The sequence below is a fragment of the Girardinichthys multiradiatus genome, chromosome 21 (genome assembly GCF_021462225.1).
Source record: "Girardinichthys multiradiatus isolate DD_20200921_A chromosome 21, DD_fGirMul_XY1, whole genome shotgun sequence".
Taxonomy (NCBI): domain Eukaryota; kingdom Metazoa; phylum Chordata; class Actinopteri; order Cyprinodontiformes; family Goodeidae; genus Girardinichthys; species Girardinichthys multiradiatus.
This window is the reverse complement of record NC_061813.1, coordinates 20,423,580-20,438,190: the sequence shown is the minus strand read 5'-3', so window position 1 is coordinate 20,438,190 and position 14,611 is coordinate 20,423,580. Positions and strand designations below refer to the sequence as shown.

General features: G+C 40.5%; 1 protein-coding gene across 2 annotated transcripts; it reads left to right on the top strand.

Annotated features, from left to right (window-relative positions):
* Window positions 1-1,388: 1,388 nt before the first annotated feature.
* pdk3a (pyruvate dehydrogenase kinase, isozyme 3a) lies at window positions 1,389-14,606 on the top strand. 2 transcript variants are annotated; one of them, XM_047349318.1, is made up of 12 exons: window positions 1,389-1,810; window positions 5,342-5,483; window positions 5,587-5,658; window positions 7,068-7,252; window positions 7,348-7,437; window positions 9,331-9,408; window positions 9,583-9,659; window positions 9,793-9,894; window positions 9,992-10,099; window positions 10,225-10,338; window positions 11,995-12,115; window positions 14,089-14,606. In XM_047349318.1, the coding sequence occupies exons 1-12, from the start codon at window positions 1,708-1,710 to the stop codon at window positions 14,106-14,108; spliced, it is 1,212 nt and encodes a 403-aa protein (XP_047205274.1). In that variant the 5' UTR covers window positions 1,389-1,707; the 3' UTR covers window positions 14,109-14,606. The 2 variants fall into 2 exon arrangements, with proteins under 2 accessions (XP_047205274.1, XP_047205273.1); XM_047349317.1 differs by having other exon boundaries at window positions 1,390-1,810; window positions 11,995-14,606.
* The last annotated feature ends 5 nt before the right edge of the window (window positions 14,607-14,611 follow it).

Here is a 14,611-nt window from a genome sequence, read left to right as displayed (position 1 = left end):
ATTAAGCCTCTGAGGATAAATCACAACATTTCACTTAAATGGAGGCACACCTTTGGATGTGTTTTAGGGCAGCACCTTAAATACTTGCCTCACTGGGAGGCAAATGCCATGCTCTAACCATTAGGCCACCACTCCAGTAAAGAAAATCATTTGTGCTGATGAAGATCCTTGGTCATCCAAGACAGGGTAAATCCAAAAAAGGTTAAAAAATAAAACAACTGGACTTCAGTTCTTGTAGTTAAAGATATTTTGCTCTAGGGTGGGAGAAATCCCAAGCTTTTAAGCTGTTTTGGATGTGCCTTTCTGCGCATCTAAATATACATCCAGATTAGATTCCCCTAAAAATAGGCCAGTGCTATTTGTTAGCCTGGATCACTGAAAGATGTTTTGATCATCTGATATGAGGAGGAGGCCTCTGATTTCAGGAGTCGAAAACATACAGTTCAGCATTAAGCCTGATGCCCAGTCAGTTTCAAACCAGTTCACATCGTCTTGCATGTGGCCGAAACAAATCCATTACCAAGGCCATCTCCATCACAAAGCCCTGATCTAAATCCCATATAAAGTTTGTGGACAGAGTCAAAACATGTTTGGCAGGACAGTGGCCAACAAGCCTGACTCAGTTACAGCAGTTCTGTCAGGAGGAATGGGCCAACATTCCAGCTAAGTATTGGGAGAAGCTTGTAGAAGTATACCAGAAACCTTTGACCCAAGTCACACAGTTTAAAAATCCAGCTCTACCTGATACTAAAGAAGTGTTTGTGAACTCCTAACTTTGCTGAAAGTGATTAACAAAATCCAAATTTTCTGGAATTTAGCAAATAGAAATTAGTTTTGGTAATCCTCTGTAATATTTTCTTTTTGAAGTTGAAATAGCTTAAACATTTTTCATATAATCTAAAGAGACGCGTATGATGTATAATCTTCTTGTTTGGATAAATATTAGGTTGATGCTTACCTTTGCACTTTAAAGGGAGGTAAAGTGTAAGTAGACAATAAAAAAATGTTTTTTAAAACATCTTTCTCTCCAGATCCCATTCAATGGATCAATAAAAAAAAATATACACACACACACACACACATATATATATATATATATATAATGTTATATTATATAAAGAAATTCCAAATTTAATAAATAAACCTTTTTAATTCATAGAGTTTGTAGTTAACAGCCTATGCGAAGGTTCAAAGGGGGAAAGGTTAAATAATCACTAAGTGAAGTAATTAGTAATTTCTTAACGATTAAAATGATCATAACTACCAGCAGGACATGCCATATTAGTTTGTTAATTACCGCACTTTTAAATTAGTCCATAACCGTTTTAACAACACCTTTACTTGTGCATTGACAACTTGAGGTCACGGATTTTACTTTGAAAGACATAACCGGAAATCGATCTCTTCCTTTTTCGACTGCTTTACAGCAATGGAGCCGACTTGATTGTCTAGAAATGTAGACCCAGGAAGCAGCAACGAGAGCCCTTCATGCCCGCTGCTGTGTCCTCGTCTTATTGACGCCGCTTCGTGTCCACTGCGGATATGTGGACGCCGATGAGAGACGCGGAGCGCCCGAGCTTCTGGCACCGCTACCGGCGGTGAGGACCATGGTACTGATGATGCGGTCGTGTTGTTTTCTCTGACTCTCAAACGTCACATCCCAACCAGACAGACAGATACGAGACGAGCGTCGTTAAACTTTCCAAAATGAGGCTCTTCATGTGTCTGCTGAAAAACACTAACCCCAAAATCGAGTATTACTCCCGATTTTCACCGTCTCCGCTCTCCATCAAGCAGTTCCTGGATTTTGGTGAGTAGCCCCCATGCAGAGAAAGACAAAAAAAAAAAAAAAAATGACTTGCAGTTGTTGGAGATGGCCTTGACTTGCCTCTCAACATCACTCATTTGTTATTATGGATTTCTTAAAGTGTCACTGGGAAGGCCTGACTTGTTATTTATAGAATAAGATCATCACAAGTTGCAGTGAAAAATGACACCAGTTATTATGAGAGGTGGCATTTGAGTTTGGTCACTGTGGTAACAGCAGCGTGCAGGCTAGTGGTGCAGCATGTGTGTTTTCAGTGTGATCATTACACCTCTGAATGCAGGTGAGCACCACCATGTTGTAGTTGCTCAATAAGACTTAATAACCAGAGTTAGGTTTTTCATACAAGAAGAGCCCGAGGCATGCTGTTTAAAATGAAAGTCATCATGACTTTTTATTTTAAAAAGCCAAATTCAGATTTGGATAAAGCCTCAAAAGACAAGATAAAGTGTTTCTTTTCATCATTCTCCTGCAGTTGAGGCTTTTCATAATCCATCTGATTAAACAGAGCCGTGCCTGTTATGCAATTTGTCCCCACCGCTGTGGATATGAGCAACAGGAAGTTTGTGACACTTGTTGAGTCAAGTTTCAGGACCTTGTTCGTGTCACTGGGCCAAAAGGAACAAGCTTTGTGAGGTCATCTTTTACTGCATGCAAAAGTATTTATTTTTTCTTTATTTAAACCAAACCTTTTTCATGTTGATCAGAGTTTCTAGGAACTTCTAACTTGGAAAGATACCAGGAAATAAAACTGTCTCTGGCCTACATCACAAACATAACCACTTTGAATTTGGCATAAAACATATTCTGAATATGTGGGAAAGCAGTTCATGGCCACTGTATAGCATGTTGGAGGATATGTGATGCTGTGGGCCTGTTTCTCTTTCAAAGGCTTTTCATACCTCGTTGAAAGCATTGTTTACTGAACCATTTGGAATATCAGGAGATTTAAGATAAAAATCTGTCATAAAGCTGGAAAACCGAGTCGCCACTGGGTCTTGGAACAGAACAAAGATCCGAAACTTATGGCCAAATCAACACAGAAGTGATTCGACAGCCATCTCCGCCCCCAGGCCTAAATCCTTTACACAAATTCATGCGCTCAACAGGATTGAATAGTATTTATTTTTCTTTTTTAGTGTGAGATTATTCTGCTGCAATTAGGGATTCATGTCTTTTAAGGCTTTTTACGCATCTAAACCGGAAATGCCAACTAACTTGTCAGCATTTGTTTAACTCTTTCATTTTATGCTTTCATTACTGCTTTTTTTTTTTTTTTTTTTTTTTTTTGCAATTCACACACCTTTCAGTAATATCGCTGATGCAGGCAGAACTTTTAGCTGACTTTGTTCTGCTTGTTCATCTTAATTTCTAACCTCTTTCTGCACCCATGCGGCAACTCAACATCTACACGATAGTTTTCTGAAACACTTGCAGGAGCGCAGCAGATTTTTTACCGCGTCACGGTTGAGCCCTCCAGAGTCTTACTGGGAGGCGTGAATCCTTGCTTTCACACACAAACTGGTGGGCCAGGAGTACACGGTGTACCGTCAACTACAATGAGATCTAGTTGAAGGTGCAGTTTGGAGGGCTGTGGATGTTCTAAAGGACATTCTCTTCTGCTCAAAACGTCAAACATTAATCCCCCATCTCTTTGGCCTCCAGACATTTATGATTTGCGAGTACAATTTACATTATCTGTTAAAGCTAGAGCTGGCAGGCAGTGAGTGAATTTCCAGGCAGATAGCGGAGGTTAGATATCATGTCAAAGGTATGTCTGGATTTGCACTTTCTTCTTGCAGCTTCCAAGATAAGCGCAGTCACGTTTTCTTATCAGAAAACAAACGGCTATTGTTAGAAATCACAAAGTGAAAGCTGACTGACAGTTCAAGCGGAGTGTTCCTTTCCTGAGTTTTCCTCATACAAGAATACAAGAAGACTTGTGTATCCCCCCCACCCCCTACCGTTAAAGACGTTTAAAGACTAGTGACCAATTTCTAGTAAAAACCTGTTCAAAAGCTCAAAAAAACAGATGTCTTTCTGACCAGTGAACACACCATTACTAAGTGCTTCCCGGTTGACTCAAAGTTAGCTACTGTCGCTATCAGTGAGGTATTTCAAAATGAAGCCAGATGAAGCTCAACGATGTAAACTATCTAAAAGGAAGCGGTATTTTCTACAGGAGGTCGCGACACGTCCACGGATTATTCCGGCTGCGGTAGAGCAAGAGAGTGCAAGACTTTTAGAAGATTACCCTTAACAGGAAGGCTGAACAGTCCCGCAAAATTCTCTGTTGTATCGGTTGAGTTTTCATCCCGTCTCTCATGAAAGAAACTGGATTTGGAAATGTTGGGAAATCTCAAGGTTAAAGTAAAGACCTTCAATCTCTATGAAGTACAAACGGAGACTGCTGTTTTAAAAACGCTAGCCGTATTAACTGCTAATATAAACTGCTTAAGTCGGTTAGGATCTCAACTCCACACCGTTTTGTCTTCGTTTTAAAATAGTGAACCCTGTTTTACAGCTACTCACACAGTGTGACCTCGCCTCTGATCCTAATACATGACTATTAGTGACCACAAATGGCAGGAAAGCTGGAAAAATCATCTTTCTAAAGCTGTCTTCATATTTTATAATAGCAAAAGAGAAATTGTAATTGGCTAACATTAATTAGTACTGATTGCTCGGGGCTGAAAAAATGTGATTACAAATCACCCATGCAACAAATTGGTTGGTCTCTGCTTACAATAAATGTGCCTTTAATTGCTGTAGCATCATTTCTTACTGAAAATATTTACAAAAAGTCTTTATTTTGGGTACATTTCTTTTAAGAAATCTTACATTAAAAACTGTTATTCACAGAGAAGCTTCCTTAACAATTCCTAGAAAATAAAGGTAACATAAGGAAATGCTTACAAGAAAATAACAATTATTAACCCTTATCTCCATATATTATCAATAAAGGATGCTGTATAATTTGTTTTTGCAAGAATTGACTAACGAGTATTTTGACAGGGTTGGTCTGCAACGGCAGAGAAGCCAATGAGTGCAGAAGAGCATGCAGAAACTCCTCAAAGAGCCCAGAATGTGCTTCTTCACTGGTTCATTGTTTAATAATAGGGGCACAACAGCATACGTTTTCATAATTTAAAAACAATCACTCTGATATTACTTTTGCAGCTTTGGTTGCATGCTCTCAGCTTTTGCTTCTGCCTGTTTGAGGGTTCTCTCCAGAACGTCAACTTTGGCACTGATTGGTCAGTTAATTGGTCGAAGCTTGGTACAGTGCCTAAACAGCCATGAAGCAGGCATTATGCTGCAGATTATTGGAAACCTGGACCTCAAAGGAAGCATTTTCAGGCAGTTTAGATCCAGTGGTTTCTACATGAAGAATGGAATTTGTTACTTTTGAGATGCTTTAATGTGCACAAAATCTTTGCAGACTCTTCAACTGATAATTCACAGTTTGACATCTTTAAAGATTGCTCTGATTGCATCTTTTTTCATCCTGTTCAGGCAGGGAGAATGCATGTGAGAAAACATCCTACATGTTCCTGCGAAAGGAGCTGCCAGTGCGGCTGGCCAACACCATGAGAGAGGTCAACCTGCTGCCTGATAAGCTGCTCAGCCAGCCCTCTGTCAGACTGGTCCAGAAGTGGTAACATCTTCTCTTGTTTTCCTTTTGAGTCGGTGTCAGACGACGAAGTTCATGATATGCAGGGTGTAAAGGTTGACTTTTGGTGTCTGTTTAACTTGATCAGGTACATGCAGAGCTTCGTGGAGCTGCTGGATTTCGAGAACAGGAAGCCAGAGGACCCTCACACTCTGAATGAGTGAGTGAATAACGACTTTGTGATGAAACGTTGAAGAAGCAATGAACAGTTTGTAGAGCAGCTCAGTTGAAGCATTGCCTCTGCAGCAGTGCTCATAAATCTGTCCTGGCTGTGTAGGTAACTGTGTGTGCATGTTTACATCATAACAATACCCCCGTCTGATAAGCAGCTACGCATGACTGATAAACGCACACAGGAACAGGGATCGGCATGTCTGCGTTGTGAACTTAACTCCAACAGCAGCTTGTTGACAGTGACTTAGCAGAAACATTAAGTTGATACTTGCCGTTCCAGGGCGTAGTTTTATTTTCCATTTGTTTGATTCTGTTCTAGTAAAGACGTAACTGAAGGATCTGAATGTTGTTGTCACGTTGCAACCACAAACCTCGGTGGATTTTATTGGGATTTTGTGTGAGGGACCAATGAAAGCAGTGCACAATGGTGAAGTGGTAAGAAAGGAGTGGATGTTTTTGCATTCGTATTCGTCCCTTTTTTTACTCCTGTAGCCCTGAATAAAATCCAGTGCAACCGATATTCTTTTCCAGATGTCACACGATTTGTAAATATGATAATAGCCGAGGGCCCTGCGGTAACTCTGGAGGAGCTGCAGAGATCCGCAGCTCAGGTGGATGAATTTGTCGACAGGGCATGCACTCTGAAAATCTGACTTTTTATTGAAGTACGACAAGACGAAAGCCATGGTTGGAAGAAGGCCATAAGATGTCCTGTTGTAGTTTGCTGCAGGGCATCTAGTGGACACACCAAACATTTGGAAGAAGTTGTTCTGGTCGGTTGAGACTAAAATTGAAATTTTACCTGCAAAAGACTACACAAAGTGAAAATAATAGTGTAATCATCCTGAATGCACCAATTCCAGTCGGAAACATGTTGGCGGATGCACTATTGGGGATGGGTTATTTTTTTCAGCAGGGACAGTGTAAAAGGTCAGAGTTGAAGATAAAAGCTATTAGTCTGTCGAGGACTAGAGGCTGAGGTGGAGTTTTACCTTCCGGCAGGACAGCAACTATGAACGCACAGTCAGCATGTCAGATGAATGGCTTGGATGCAAGAATCTTTGTGTTAAAACGGGTCAGACAAAGTCCAAACCCACATTTAATTGAGAATCTGTGGCAATACTAAGATTGCAGTTAATGGATGGTCTTTGTAGAATCTGACTGAGCTTGGCCCACCTCACAAAGAATGGGATAAAATCTCAGTCTTTAGGTGTGGAAATCAGACATTTCCCAAAAGACCTGCAGCTGTTCTGATTAAATACAAAAAGTGCGCCTCACAGCGCACTTTTGAGATTTTTATTTTGCTCACATAAAATTCCTTTAAAATACACCGAACTTTGGGTTTAATGTAGAACATTTTTAAAAACGTTTTCCATCTTCTTTCATTTTGTTTAGTTTCCTGGAGATCTTGATCGACATCCGAAACCGTCACAACGATGTTGTTCCCACCATGGCTCAGGGGGTCATCGAGTACAAGGAGAAGTTTGGTTTTGACCCCTTCATCAGCAGCAACATCCAGTATTTTCTTGACCGCTTTTACACCAACCGCATCTCTTTCCGCATGCTCATCAACCAGCACAGTAGGTCTCACAGCAGCGTTAGGTTTGAAGTCCTCATTAGGTCCACGGAGCCATCTCTGCAGCTGAAGTTGCACTTGTCGTGTGTTTGTGTTCAGCTCTGCTGTTCGGCAACGACACCAACCCAGCCCATCCGAAACACATCGGCAGCATCGATCCCAACTGCAATGTGGCTGAAGTTGTTAGTGGTGAGTTCAAGGACTGTTGGTTTTGTACAAGTTAGGCTCATATTCCCCTGAGCACTTTCTTAAAATACCGAGTGTGTCTTCCATCCAAACTGTGGTCTAAATTAGGCTTTAATTACATCTCATGTTGGAAACGGTACATAAAAAAAACAAAAACAACACTTAAAGTATTTTCTTTTTGCTGAAGCACTTTTGTCACTGTTTTTTCTCTTTGAATTTCTCCAAAGTTTTTATGGAAAAGGCCTTTTTAATCGGACGTAGATTTTTGCTCATTTTTGCCATCAGTTACTGGATGTATTAAAAAAAATACATCCATATAAATACACATAAAATCCAAGTGGATTATGCTTTTTTCCCAACCTCATGGAGAGTTCTGTTGTTTTTCTCCCAATAATCGTGTTCTGGCACACGAAGGCATGCTGCAGATAATGTAGTGTAGTGGACCTCTTGGTAATTTCTTCCAGATGAGGCTGTAGAGAACATGCAGAGTCCTCGCATGTGAAATGCTCAGCAGAGCTCCGGATATGCAAGTTGTTATGATGAAGAGCTCAGCAGAAAAAAAAAGAAAATAACATAACCTTCCACCAGGTGTAAAGTCCACCTTAGCAGCGTACAAGAGAACGACTGGGCATGCCGTATGGTTATTGTGGACTGTTAGCCCCCTTGGCAAATGTTGCAGCTTGTAAACTCATTCCTGAGCTGTTTCCAAAGTTGTTTTCTGGATGTTTAGATCAGAAAATGAGACAACCAGGCCAGAAGCTCCCAGTTTATATCCTGTGTTCATGTCAGAAATAGGCATAGGGATTAGATTCTCATATTCTCATATGATAACCTTGTATAAAAATACTACAGCATTATGGTATTAATATCATGATTCCGAACAAAATGTCTAACATGATCTTTATTTAAAACAGAAAAGCATCACTTCTCCCTACTGCTGCTAAAATAATATAATATAGATGATTATTTAAGGGTTACGGTCACTAGAGACACACCAGTTAATTGGTTAGAGATGGGAATCAGCTCTGATTGGTAATGAAGTATTCAAAAAGTGATATCTCATTGGATAAATATATCAAAACAAAACATGTCTTTCATTTTTCGGCCTATAAACATCTGCTTTGGATAACTGTGTAAGTCTTTCATTTTCTCTTGAATTCAACACAACTAAAGAAGCCGACCTTTCATTAGCTTTTTTAACTGAAGCATGATTACTCCACCTCCATGCTTAACAACTGGAATCTTTTCTAACTTCATCTTTCTACAAGAAATGCTTTTAAAATGTATTAGGCTTGTCTCCTTGTGCATATAAAGGTGTGATGCAGAATTATGTGGTGAGGATGCAAATATTTTTGATGTCTTTTGTAACGTTTTTTTCTTTATTTAGTCATCTGTGCTTAATTTCAACCTCTGCTTTCTATGTCTGCCCTGCGATGGTTTTCCTTAATTATAAGCCTTCACAACTCCACACAAATACCAGTAAGGCTCAGTGTTCTGCCTGAGGGGGCTGAGATTTAACCACCAGCCTCACAATTATTCCAGCCTGCTGCAGCACCTGAGCCACAGCTGCCTCTGGTTGTCCTTGTGTTTTCCTTTCTCAGACTTCCCCTCAGTGGCTCTTATGAATATGGCCTGACCTGATCTTGTATTAAAACATTTCTGTGCCCCCTGAGCATGTAGAATTTCTGAGTAATGAGTCGCTTCCTCCGTCACAGACACACATAGATCATTGGAAGTTTCAAAAACATTTCAGCATCATGGATCAAAGCTGCACTCTGAGTGAACCGCGAGGGGATAGAGGGTACATTAGTGACCCGAAACAGGAACACAAATATAAACAATGGACGCTCAGCTGTTCTGTTCTCAGTCGCTTTTTATATTTTGCTCCCCCACTAGATGCCTATGATACTGCCAAGATGTTGTGTGAGAAGTACTACTTAGCTGCTCCCGAGCTCAAGATCGAGGAGTTCAACAGTAAGAGAGTGCTTTTATGCCCCTTTTAATCTACTACACAGATGTTGCATTGAAGCACGTGTACTGTTGCTCCAAATTTAGCTCCATAGTGATTAAAGTATTCACCATGTCATTAAGTTCCAAAGAGCCATCTTTCTGTGTGCGGTAAATAGTTTCTTTCTGTTTGGTTCCCAGTGAAAGCTCAGAAGAAGCCCATCCAGGTGGTGTACGTGCCCTCACATCTGTTCCACATGTTGTTTGAGCTCTTCAAGGTGAGCGGAGCAGCGTTGGTGCTGTTCATCTAATTAGTTCAGTTTTCTTTAAACGTAGTTAATTGCAATGTGGCCGGGTTTTCTGTTAAGACTCCCTCTAAGCTCGATTTATAGACTCTGTGGGTGTTTGCAGAACTCGATGAGGGCAACAGTGGAGCTCTATGAAAACAGTAAGGAAGGGTTGCCGCCCGTAGAGATAAAAGTCACTCTGGGTAAAGAGGATCTGTCAATAAAGGTAAACAGAGCTGCGCATGAATCAGTATTGAAATATCTAGTGACGCTTGATCTTTTTGTGCCTCATTATTTCCAACTCTTCTGGCATCCGTCTTCAGATCAGCGACAAAGGAGGAGGAGTTCCTCTGAGGAAGATAGACCGACTCTTTAACTACATGTACTCCACTGCCCCAACGCCCAGCCTGGAGCCAGGAGCCGTCCCATTGGTACACCCACTCACAAAATCATATCTGTATTCAGCTTTGACCCTTTTCGTCAAAGCTTGTCTTGGCTAGGTCACTTTTTATAAAAATTAGCATTTAGAAGTTTTTTTGTCTCTTTCCTACTCTAGGCAGGTTTTGGTTACGGTTTGCCAATCTCTCGGCTCTATGCTCGATACTTCCAGGGGGATTTGAAGCTCTACTCCATGGAGGGAGTGGGCACGGATGCTGTCATCTATCTGAAGGTAACATGGGCCAGCCAGACGTGCAGTAGTAAATAATTTTATATATATCTATATATATATATATACACACACACAGAGTGAGGAAAATAAGTATTTGATCCCCCTGTGATTTAGCAAGTTCTCCCACTTAGAAAACATGGAGGGGTCTGAAATGTTCATCATAGGTGCATTTCCACAGTGAGAGACAGAATCTAAACAAAAATCCAGAAATCACAAGTTATGATTTTTAAATAATTTATTTGTGTTACTGCTGCAAATAAGTATTTGAACACCAGCCAATCAGCAAACATTCTGGCCCTCGAAGACCTGTTAGTCCACCTCTAAAAAGTCCACTTCCACGCCACTTATTATTCTAAACTAGAAGCACCTGTTTGAGGTCGTTAGCTGCATAAAGACACCTGTCCGCCCCACACAACCAGTAAGACTCTAACTACTAACATGGCTAAGACCAAAGAGCTGTCCAAAGACACCAGAGACAGAATTGTAGACCTGCACAAGGCTGGAAAGGGCTACGGAGCAATTGCCAAGCAGCTTGGTGAAAAAATATCAACTGTTGGAGCAATTATTAGAAAATGGAAGAAGATAAACATGACTGACAATCTCCCTCGGACTGGGGCTCCATGCAAGATCTCACTTTGATCACAGTGATCCTAAGAAGGGTGAGGATTCAGCCCAGAACTACAGGGAGGAGCTGGTCAATGACCTGAAGAGAGTTGACACCACTGTTTCCAAGGTTACTGTGGGTAATACACTAAGACGTCATAGTTTAAAGTCATGCATGGCACGGAAGGTTCCCCTGCTTAAATCGGCACACGTCCAGGCCCGTCTTAGGTTTGCCCATGACCATTTGGATGATCCAGAAGAATCATGGGAGAAAGTTCTGTGGTCAGATGAGACCAAAATAGAACTTTTTGGTTTTAATTTCCCTTACCATGTTTGGAGGACGAAGAATGATAAGTACCATCCCAAAAACACCGTCCCTTCTGTGAAGCATGGGGGTGGAAGCATTATGCTTTGGGGGTGTTTTTCTGCACATGGGACAGGACGACTGCATTGTTTTAAGGAGAGGATGACCGGGGCCATGTATTGTGAGATTTTGGGGAACAACCTCCTTCCCTCAGTTAGAGCATTGAAGATGGGTCGTGGCTGGGTCTTCCAACATCACAATGACCCGAAGCACACAGCCAGGATAACCAAGGAGTGGCTCCGTAAGAAGCATATCAAGGTTCTGGAGTGGCCTAGCAAACCTGATGAAAAACTACAGGAAACGTTTGACCTCTGTAATTGCAAACAAAGGCTACTGTACCAAATATTAACATTGATTTTCACAGGAGTTCAAATACTTTTGAAGCAGTAACACACAAATAAATGAAAAAAAAATCATACATTGTGATTTTCTGATTTTTTTTGTTTTGATTATGTCTCTCACAGTGGACGTGCACCTAAGATGAAAATTTCATTCCCCTCCTTTGTTCAAAATTAGGATTGGTAAAGCATCGGTGGCTTTTTAAGCAAAACTGTCAAAGACACATGCTGCCTCAAGTGTCTCTCACTTTCAAGCTTCCTTCTAGTTCCCCACAGTATTTACATAAGGACAGCTATTCCATGTTAAATATAAGTTTTTATTGAATGTATTTTTGTTTGTCTAATTTAAAGGCTCTTTCCAGTGAATCCTTTGAGCGCCTCCCTGTATTCAACAAGTCAGCTTGGCGGCACTACAAGACCAGCCCTGAGGCGGACGACTGGAGCAACCCCAGCAAAGAGCCCCGTGATGCCAGCAAGTCCATTTTCAAAGCTAACAGATAACTACCTGGCTTGCTAGCATAGCTGCCTCTGCTGGGAGCCAGAATGGCTGCTCTCTGTTTGGAGCATGAACGCTGAAACTTTGGCTGCGGGTAAAAGCTTCATTTAGGTATTTGGTGTGGCAATGCTTGGAAGAGTAGACATTACATTTAAATCTCTAGAAGTCAGGACCTTTGTGTTATATTTATGAAAGAAAGCCTTATTTCTGGAAAATTAAGGTATGTTTGTTTTTTTTGTTTTTTTTTATAACTCTGCCTTCCAGGCTTTACTGGAGCGTGAACAATTTTAAAGATAGGCAATATAAATGAAAGTAGTCAGAATATTTAGTTTACATTTGACTTGTTTAGCTTTATTCTCCAAGGCTACCCAGGCACTGACCATTAATTAAAAGTACTAACGCTCATCAGACCCTCCTGCTTGGAACCCTCATGTATCAACCACCAAAAGGACCAAATGAGTCTTGTATATGATATACCGCCATTCCAGCATTGTGCACCGAATAGCTTTACCAACACCAGCAAGATGTAATGTACCAATGTTCATAGAAAGGAATGGATCTGTCGCATCTGAACATTGGATGCTGTTTTGCATGTCTTCATATCATGCTGCTGTGGAGGATAAACAACACGCTCACTGCTTGGACCTGTTTTCCTAACTCTGCTTTTTAGCATCGTCCAGTCGGCCTGGTGTTTCACTTGAACGTCTGCTGACCCCTACGTTCTTCTGAATGAGTTGGAACAAAGTTTGTCAATTTCAAACTGACTTTTGTGTTTTCTCATGATTAAAGTGAAATAGAAGTTGCAGTTTCAGGGCTGACAGTTTTTTTTTTTTTTTTCAATTGTTGATTGCTTTTTATGATATTTTAGTGATAATTTGAACATCTAGTTTACGTTCTGGGATTTAAAAAAAGGCACATGGCACAAAAAGATGAGTGTTCAGAGAGGCTGTTGGAGGAAAAATATTGTCGAAGGATTCAAGCCTCTAGATTTTAAAATATCTGAGCACTAAATAAAATCGATTAGGTTTTTCTATTTGTTTTCACTGAGGAACACTTTATTAAGTCTATAATATTGAGGTGAGTGGATAGTTTTTTCCAGCGAGGCTCTGTTAGAGGGTTATGTACAGTTAATATCTTACCTGCGGTAAGTAACTCCCTTTTGGCCTCATTTAGTATAAACCCAGATTAGTTGGTCCTGGAGGATGAAGCCAACATCTAGGAGGACTTTTACCATCAACTCAAAAACATCATCATATTATTTTATTAACCTTTACACCATCCTGATGTTTGCTTTCGGTGTTTATATACACAGAGGCAGATGAGTATTTACACAGGAAATTTAGGCTGGAGGCAGTGCGCCACCAGTTTATGTTCCTGTGGGCAACGTGCTGAGAACAGAATATGCAAAGCATTTCCAGAGAATCTACTTAATGGAAAAGTAAAGCGGTGTAAAAATCAACAACAAAGCATCCCCTTAAACTGCCATAGCATTTTTGCCTTTTCCATATATATCTAGAAATGCGTTACGTGTTCCACTCTCATGTTTGACACAGGAAGATCAATGGCGGTGCACCACCTCCAAACTCTATTTCCATTGATAAAAATAAATCTACTTTTCTGTTACATGACGACGTTTTAAAGACTCATAAGGTAGCCGTTGCATTAAACCGCATTGCCTTTTTGAGCATTTAAGTTGTTTTAAGACAGTAGATGTCTCCTTTGGACTTGACCCCTCTTTGGTTAGCCATTAGCTTCAGGTTCTGGGACCAGTTAGTCTGTATTTATACAAAATGAAGGTGTCAAGAGAGTAATCTACTGGATGCAAGTTAAAAACTGCATATAACTTTTTCATAGAACCTTACTTCAACAACCCTGAACTATCTCTTTTAATAGGAACTGGTGAGGAGTTTCATGCATCTGATGTGGTTTTCTTCTCTCATCTCCTTTAGCTTCATCTGAAGTGAAATGAAAGAACTTGGTGTTGGAAAAGCTTCCACATCCTGTAAATTGTCTGCATTTCACCCCTGCTGATGCCTTTGTAACCTGCCAGTCAAACTGAGCGACACTCAGTGACACCCCTGCTGTTTTACAGAATAGTAGTAAATGTGTGGTCTCCCTTTAGACCAGTCCTGATATTTATCATTTTGGTTGTAAACAGAAAGGAACATGGAAGATGTTCCATTTTCAAGCTGAGTTGTTGTAAACCATTGCTGTCATTAAAGCATCTACTTGATCCATTTCAAACAATATTAACCTAATGTGTATGCTACAGATATAGTATGCAGATTGATCCCTGTGATTTCCGTCCTCCTGTACAAATTGCTTAAATTATATATTTGTATGCAAGATAGACCAACAATGCAACATTCACCGAGAAGTAGAAGAGTTGTCTCATCTTATCACTCAGCATGAGATAAACAGTACAATCTGTCAAACCTATCAATAAAGAATACTCTTGTGTGGTCAATCTGT